Source organism: Saimiri boliviensis, chromosome 14 (genome assembly GCF_048565385.1).
Source record: "Saimiri boliviensis isolate mSaiBol1 chromosome 14, mSaiBol1.pri, whole genome shotgun sequence".
NCBI classification, from domain to species: domain Eukaryota; kingdom Metazoa; phylum Chordata; class Mammalia; order Primates; family Cebidae; genus Saimiri; species Saimiri boliviensis.
The window spans coordinates 63649488-63657485 of record NC_133462.1 but is presented as its reverse complement, the minus strand read 5'-3'; the positions used below and the strand labels follow the sequence as shown (position 1 = coordinate 63657485).

The 7998-nt window shown below is 41.7% G+C and overlaps 1 protein-coding gene across 1 annotated transcript; it reads left to right on the top strand.

Moving 5' to 3' along the window:
• The first annotated feature begins 339 nt into the window (after window positions 1-339).
• Window positions 340-7778, top strand: SLC30A1 (solute carrier family 30 member 1). Its single transcript, XM_003930470.4, has 2 exons — window positions 340-1528; window positions 3141-7778. Exons 1-2 carry the CDS (start codon window positions 907-909, stop codon window positions 4040-4042), a joined length of 1524 nt encoding a protein of 507 aa, XP_003930519.3. The 5' UTR covers window positions 340-906; the 3' UTR covers window positions 4043-7778.
• The last annotated feature ends 220 nt before the right edge of the window (window positions 7779-7998 follow it).

The window sequence follows — 7998 nt, the reverse complement described above, 5'->3', positions numbered from 1 at the left end:
CGCCCGAGGGGACCGGGCCCGCCCCTCCCCCTCCCCTTCCCGCTGCACGCGGCCCGCGCCCCCAAGACGCCAGCCGCTGCACCCGGCCACGGCCCCCCGGCCCACGCCCGGCTACGGGAGAGAAGGGCCCCGCCCCCATCTGTTGGAGCCGCAACCCCGCCCTCTTCCCGCCCCTCCTAGGTTCCATCCAATAGCGAGCGTGGCTGGGCGGGACGCCAACGCTGTCGTGAGGGGGCTCTGGCCAATGGAGAATCGAGCCGGGCCTGGTGGGCGGGGCTTCAGGGCCTTGTCACGCTCGGGTCCGTGTGAAAACGGGGGTTCCGAGTGCAAAGCAAAGTTTTTTTGTAAACCGTCTGCAAAGGCGGGGGGGCGAAGAAGGCGCCCGAGACCGGGCCGAGTGCAGTGGCCGCCGCCTCCCTAGCTCCTCAGCCACCGCTCCTCAGTCAAGCGGCCGCGGAGGAGACCAGCAAGGAGAGTCCTCAGATGCTCGGAGCGTTCTCCGCTCGAAGCTGCCGGTCGCCCTCGCCCGCCCGCCTCCTGCTTCTGCTCCAGCTCCGGCTCTTGGTACCCCGACTCCGGGAGTCCCGCTCCCCGCCGCCGCCGTCGCCCGGGTGTGGGTGTGAGGGCTGCCGGGGCTGAGCCGGGCCTCGGCGCCGGCTCTGAGGACCGACGCCGGAGGAGCTGCGGAGCGCGGCGCCGCCGGCTGGCGGAGGACTCCCACAGGCGCGGGGCTCGGCGGCTGGCCCCGGGCTCGACCCCGTGCGGCCGCGGGGGCACCTCAGCGGTTTCCCGAGCGGCCCGACTCGGGCGCTCCTCGGTGTCGCGGTCGCCGACCCTCCGCGCCCGGCCGGCGCCGCCGCCGCATCAGCCTCCGGGCCGGGCTCGGCGGGCCCCGCAGCCGCAGCCATGGGGTGCTGGGGTCGGAACCGGGGCCGGCTGCTGTGCATGCTGGCGCTGACCTTCATGTTCATGGTGCTGGAGGTGGTGGTGAGCCGGGTGACCTCGTCCCTGGCGATGCTCTCCGACTCCTTCCACATGCTGTCGGACGTGCTGGCGCTGGTGGTGGCGCTGGTGGCCGAGCGCTTCGCCCGGCGGACCCACGCCACCCAGAAGAACACGTTCGGCTGGATCCGGGCCGAGGTGATGGGGGCTCTTGTGAACGCCATCTTCCTGACCGGCCTCTGTTTCGCCATCCTGCTGGAGGCCATCGAGCGCTTCATCGAGCCGTACGAGATGCAGCAGCCGCTGGTGGTCCTCGGGGTCGGCGTGGCCGGGCTGTTGGTCAACGTGCTGGGGCTCTGTCTCTTCCACCATCACAGCGGCTTCAGCCAGGACTCCGGCCACGGCCACTCGCACGGAGGCCACGGCCACGGCCACGGCCTCCCCAAGGGGCCCCGCAGTAAGAGCGGCCGCCCCGGGAGCAGCGACATCAACGTGGTCCCGGGCGAGCAGGGGCCGGACCAGGAGGAGACCAACACTCTTGTGGCCAATACCAGCAACTCCAACGGGCTGAAGCTAGACCCCGCAGGTAAGCCGGGAAAGTCGCCGCCGCAGGTGGTTGGGTTTGGGGAGCCCAGAGTCTCGCCTGGCCCTCGGCGGGGTGGCCCGCACGCCCCCTGCTGCCCGAGCTGGCCCGCGCCGCGCCGCCCCTGCCCGCTCCCTCCCGGTCTTGCACACGCCCCACCGCTCCAGGAAATCATAACCCCCTCAGCCGGGTGCAAGGAGTCGGGGACGTGTCTGGCATATTTGTAGGTGGGGACTATGGGTCTGACCCTGGGAAAAGGGTCAGGAGGTGACCATCAGCCTGCTGCAGTCCACACCCGCACAGGCTGCACCAACTTTGCTGGAGACTTGTTTTGGTTATAGCAGGATCAGAAATGCTTCCCAAATCAGTTCCTTGGTCCTCTTGGGAAACGGAGAGAATCCCTAATTCGTCCTCAGTTGCTGGGTGTTGGAAACCTTGCTCTGCCAAAGTAGTTCTTATGCCCATTGAACACGTTTCATGTAAACCCAGCTTAAAGGTTTCTTTTATGAACAGCAGTGTATGCTTCAGCTAATTGATTCCTAATCCTGGAAATCATAAATTTAGGACCTGTCTGGGCATGTTTAACATTTTCCTAGGACTTTTCATAATCGTGCGGTACTAAAAGTGATGACAATTTATTCATCTTATGAATAAATTATGGATGCTTTTCATATTTAACATTAAGTGCTCTTGAAGGAAAATAAGTGTTGAAAGAAGGTAGGTAGAAATGACTCAACCAATGTCCTACTACCCAACCAAGCTCAATGGTGCTTAACAATTTGGTCTCATTTCCTTAACTTAGGTTTAGTTACTTTGTGTCATTATAAATTATTATTATGCTACTTTTCCTTTTCGAGTGCAGAATCTCAAGTTAGTGAAATTCAAGTTGTATATTGGAAAAGTTTAATAAGTAACTAGTTTTCCTCACTCCACTCGGCAAGGTGTTATTCCACAGAAAATTAAGTTACTTTGTTGTGTAATTTCTTGATAAGATCAATACTTTTGATTTAAAAGTTAGGAGGGCATGTAGTCATCGTTTAGTTCCAGCTTTTCTAATAATCTCTGTGGTTATTGATTTATATTGTTGATTTGTCAGTTTTTAAAGCCCCTCTACCAAGAAACTTTTATATTCATAGTAACAGTTTAAAAGTTAAAATTGGTTTTATTCTCAAGCAATTGGCCTCAGTGACAAAGAGTGACTAGAGAGTGCCTGAGTGTCATATCAGGTATTCTGTATTAGTAGACTTATTCCTAGCTGCGTTTAATTTTGGTGTTAGCGTTCAATTTTATGTTTTCCTTTGTATATGCCCAGAAGTATAGCAGAATGTTTGCAGGACTCCACCCCCATGGAAAAGATACACTATTTTGGAGAAGGGGAGGAAGAAGAGTGGTTAGGAGAGTAACGAAGCAATATCACAATGACTTAATTTAGTCTTGGCCATTATGTCCTGGCTTGTTCCCAGAATGTCAATTTATATTAAATTGCTCTGAGCACATTTTTTTAATTGCACTTTGTGAAAAAATTTTCACTTTCATCAGCACTTAAAAAGAATTAGATGAGGATGTTTATATAAACACTAAGTGTATTTGATGTAAAATTTTTATTTTTTCGTAGACCCAGAAAAACCCAGAAGTGGTGATACAGTGGAAGTACAAGTGAATGGAAATCTTATCAGAGAACCTGACCATATGGAACTGGAAGAAGATAGGGCTGGACAACTTAACATGCGTGGAGTTTTTCTGCATGTCCTTGGAGATGCCTTGGGTTCAGTGATTGTAGTAGTAAATGCCTTAGTCTTTTACTTTTCTTGGAAAGGTTGTTCTGAAGGGGATTTTTGTGTGAACCCATGTTTCCCTGACCCCTGCAAAGCATTTGTAAAAATAATTAATAGTACTCATGCATCAGTTTATGAGGCTGGTCCTTGCTGGGTACTATATTTAGATCCAACTCTTTGTATTGTAATGGTTTGTATACTTCTTTACACAACCTATCCATTACTTAAGGAATCTGCTCTTATTCTTCTACAAACTGTTCCTAAACAAATTGATATCAGAAATTTGATAAAAGAACTTCGAAATGTTGAAGGAGTTGAGGAAGTTCATGAATTACATGTTTGGCAACTTGCTGGAAGCAGAATCATTGCCACTGCTCACATAAAATGTGAAGATCCAACATCATACATGCAGGTGGCTAAAATCATTAAAGACGTTTTTCATAATCACGGAATTCACGCTACTACCATTCAGCCTGAATTTGCTAGTGTAGGCTCTAAATCAGGTGTACGTCCATGTGAACTTGCCTGCAGAACTCAGTGTGCTTTGAAGCAATGTTGTGGGACACTGCCACAGGCCCATTCTGGAAAGGATGCAGAAAAGACCCCAGCAGTTAGCATTTCTTGTTTAGAACTTAGTAACAATCTAGAGAAGAAGCCCAGGAGGACTAAAGTTGAAAACAGCCCTTCTGTCATGATAGAGATTAAAAACATGCCGGACAAACAACCTGAATCATCTTTGTGAGTCTTGGAAAAAGATGTGATATTTGACTTTTGCTTTAAACTGCAAGAGGAAAGACTCCATTGAAATTCTAAGTTTGCCAAGTAGTATAATTGAAGTCCTTGTCTGGTCACACAGTTTAATTCTATTTTTGTAAGAACATAATGGGACTGCATAACAGAGTTCTATATTACAACTTTGTGATTATTAGTACAGAGTACAGCTATGCTGTGACTGTTTTGGAAAGCCAGTTTTAACACTATGTTACATTTTTGTTTTAAGTATAAACCTTATATAACATGACATTTGATTTCTGGATTTTCCCATGATAAAAATTAGGGGGATAAATAAAATTGTTACTGGAATTTCTCTGCTTTTCTTTTCCCCCACTGTTACACTTTATTAGAATTTATAGTTGATAGAATTTTAAAATCATCAACAGTTTCCTTTGACATTTTAGGTAATATTGCCCTTTGAGATCATTACATAGTATAATGACAACATATTTTAAGAGTGACTCATGGCTATTAGTAGGAAGTAATATCAGTTACTATCTTGTATTCTGTGTTGCTATTAACCACTAAGATAATTAACAAATTGAACTATAGTTTACAGACAATAGGGCAAATGCGGTAGTAAGAGCAGGGAAGAAAGTTTACCAAACTAAATATTTAGGTTGTTGTATGTTGATATTCAGACTACATTTCTAAATTATTTTGAGAATTTCAGCTTTTTATTCTACCAAAGTTTATCTAAAAGATAGACATGTTCACCAGCATTACTTTCTTTGTAAGATTGGTATAAAAACATTGAGCTGCAAGTTTACTCACAAAATATGTAAGTATTTTTAAAGATGTTGACAACTAATAATTACATGCTAAATGCAAGCTATTAATGTAATCTTTTAAACTGGATGTTTGAAAAAAAAATTCCAAAGTCATTTCATGATGACCAATTGTGAATGGGTTTAAATGGAGCTTTTTGAGCCCAACCAGCAATGCTTGTGCTTTCTAAGAGCCACTGACTTGAGAGACAAGAAAACCAGAAGGTTAATGCAGTTTGGATATTAAATTCTTAGAAAGCAAAATTAATAATTAAAGCAAAATTAATTAAGATTCTGTAAGTCATCCTGTCTTCACATATTCAGTTCTTCCAATAGTGGCTTATTTTGCAAGATGCCACAATATCTACACAGAAAATTGTTTGTAGCTATTTCATTATTGCTATAGATTTCAAATCAAACACAATTAGAGTGTTTAAGTTCTATTTTTCTTGATAGAGGGGTATGCTTTGTGATGAAATTTTTGTCCTTGAAAGGATGAATATTAGTGTCAGTTATGTATAAATCTATTTTTCTAGAAACAAGGTATTCTGACTAATTTTTATAGCTGACTACTTTTGGGATGGCTACGTTTTGGGATTTAAAATAGTTCATTGTTTAATGGGTTGTAAGAGGAAAGTGTTAGGATTTGACAGTTACTTTTTAAAGGAATGATCTTTTGTGGTGTGTGTTTTTCCTAGTGTAAGCCTATTGCTGGCAATGGGCCTATTTAAGAACAGCTGATTTTTTCCAATGAAAATATGGTAATTTTAGGAACACAGTTTGTAAGTTCACATTTAGTATAATGGGCCAAAACCATAATCTGCCAGTTTGCAATACATCTTGATCTTTTAATACTCTTATCTGATATTGTAATTCAATTCCTAAACTGAGAGTTCCCATATATTTTGCAAAAATGTTGGTTTTTTTTTTTTTTTTTTTTTTTTTTTTTTTTTTTTTACATGAAATTGAGGGATCTCATATGGGTGAACAAGAGAGAAAGCTATGAATTGTACTGTATTATGTACATTCCTGATTTAATACTTTATGGAACATTTTATTCAGATAACTGATAAAATATATTACATTCAATGAGGTTTTCTTTACAAATGCTGTACTTGAGGTCTATGTCTTAAAGATGGTGTAACACTTAAGTACAAGACATCAACTGGATGAGGATTTTTAAAAATGGTGTGTAAGCATGGGACAAGGGCTATGTTTGTTTTTCAAAAGTGCTTTGAAGATAACAGCCTTTAGGTTTTAGTTATTTCACTTCATAATTTTTAAGTAGCTTATATATAACGGTGGTACCATAGGATTTTCTTTTTTCAAATGACTGTCCGCAAAATCAGTGGGCACTGACTCACCTTTTGAGTTTTAGCAGAGAATTATTTATTTCTTTACAATGCACTTTCTAACCCATTTTAGCTATATTAGTATTATCTTTAAAAAAAAAAAAAAGACTTGCTTTTGTATTTAAATATTGTAGGATTTAAGTGTCTTTCCCAAAATAGCTTATTCCTTTCTGAAAGAAAATAAGGGAAATACTCTTAATTATTAGGAGACTTAAACCCAATATTTAAATATGCTGTTTTATAACACTGCATCAGTTTTAGGAGTTGCATCTCTCCTGCTGGCTCTTTTATATTTGAGCAAGATCAGTGTAGAATATGTGTTTAGAAACTTATCTGTTGTCTCAGTTTAGTAAAAAGGTGCTGCATGTGCCTGAATTAAAACCAAGAAATTTTTCCAAGCCAAATGCAGCCTTAGTGATGAGAGATTTAATTCTCCATTGTCACCTTTTAGCTTTTATGGTTGCTTAGTTTTTTTTGAAGGATATCTGCATTGTAAAACTATAGGCCAGAATCTATAAAACAGAATCCTCAGAAACTTTGCCGTATGTGTTTTAACATTTTAGAAAACAGTATGTTGAATAACTAAGGTATGTAATTTGAATAGTAAAAATTTCCATCAAGTACACCTTGGGAAATCACAGTAGGTAGAAGGCGTTAACATGTTTGTGTCTTATTAATATCCTTAGTTAAATTTGAATTTTTGACAGTTTTGAGGAAAAAGACCTATGGAACCTAATGTGAAGTATTTTGTATGTTAACTGGTGTTGAGTTGAAGATTTTTACTGTGTATAAGCAGATAACATTTGAATGATAAAAATGTCATTAACCTGCTGTCTTAAGATGTTCACACAAATATGGAGAGTTATTCTACAATATAAAAATATTTATTTTAATACTGAGTTTCAGTTAAGTCATAAACAGTGTTAAAACTCTTGGGAAGGTGTAGGGATTTTTTGTTTGTCGTTTTTTAAAATTAAAACTGTGTCATACAGTGTTTCATGTCTCTGAAATTGGGATTATAATAGCACTATTTTGATGTAGCTCTACCGATATTATGTGGTAATGCTATTTTGTTTTACTAACAAGCTCTGGAATATTTAGCAGTCATTTTCACTGGCACAAGAGCCTTTTGTATGTTATTCAATTTAAACTTTTAAACCAAAAATTTTATGGACCAGTGTCTTTGGTAAAAAGATGCTGGAGGGAATGTAACATACAATTAATATGTGGATATATATATATATATATATATATATATATATATATGACACAAATTGCCATGTTATGGTTCTGCCTTGAAACAGCACAATGAAGTGTATCAGTATATTCTGTGATTATGAAACTTCCATGTTGTGTTTGTTGTTTTGTGTCTGCTGTTGCCTGTCCTTTGGGCCAGATGTGGTGCAGTTAAATGCAGTTATCATCTCATTAAATACAGATACAGATAAAATATCTTTAGTGCTGCAACATTTTACCTAACTTTTCGTATGTTTTAATGACTGTGTGTTATTTTCCAAAGCTGTTCCTACCTCACCATGAGGCTTTATGGATTGTTATGTATTATAAATGTTCTATATGAGACAGACTACTGTGTTTCTTCTCATTTATTGAAAGTTAAGTAGAAAAATAAACTAATTTTAGTATCTGTTTCATTTGTGCATGTGGCCTCCCCTCCTATACTAGGCTTAGTTATATAGAGAGTTAGATTTCAGATATTGAAAGAAATTGCAGTTTAACACAAATGTTGCAAGTGTACAGAGTGACTAGGTTACAAGCTAGTGTGGAAGAAAATGTGGGCTAAAATG

Coding starts and splice junctions, on each gene's coding strand:
- SLC30A1 (XM_003930470.4), top strand. CDS start 907: ATGGGGTGCTGGGGTCGGAACCGGGGCCGGCTGCTGTGCATGCTGGCG. Junction 1,529..3,140: donor GCTGAAGCTAGACCCCGCAG/GTAAGCCGGGAA, acceptor ATTTTTTCGTAG/ACCCAGAAAAACCCAGAAGT.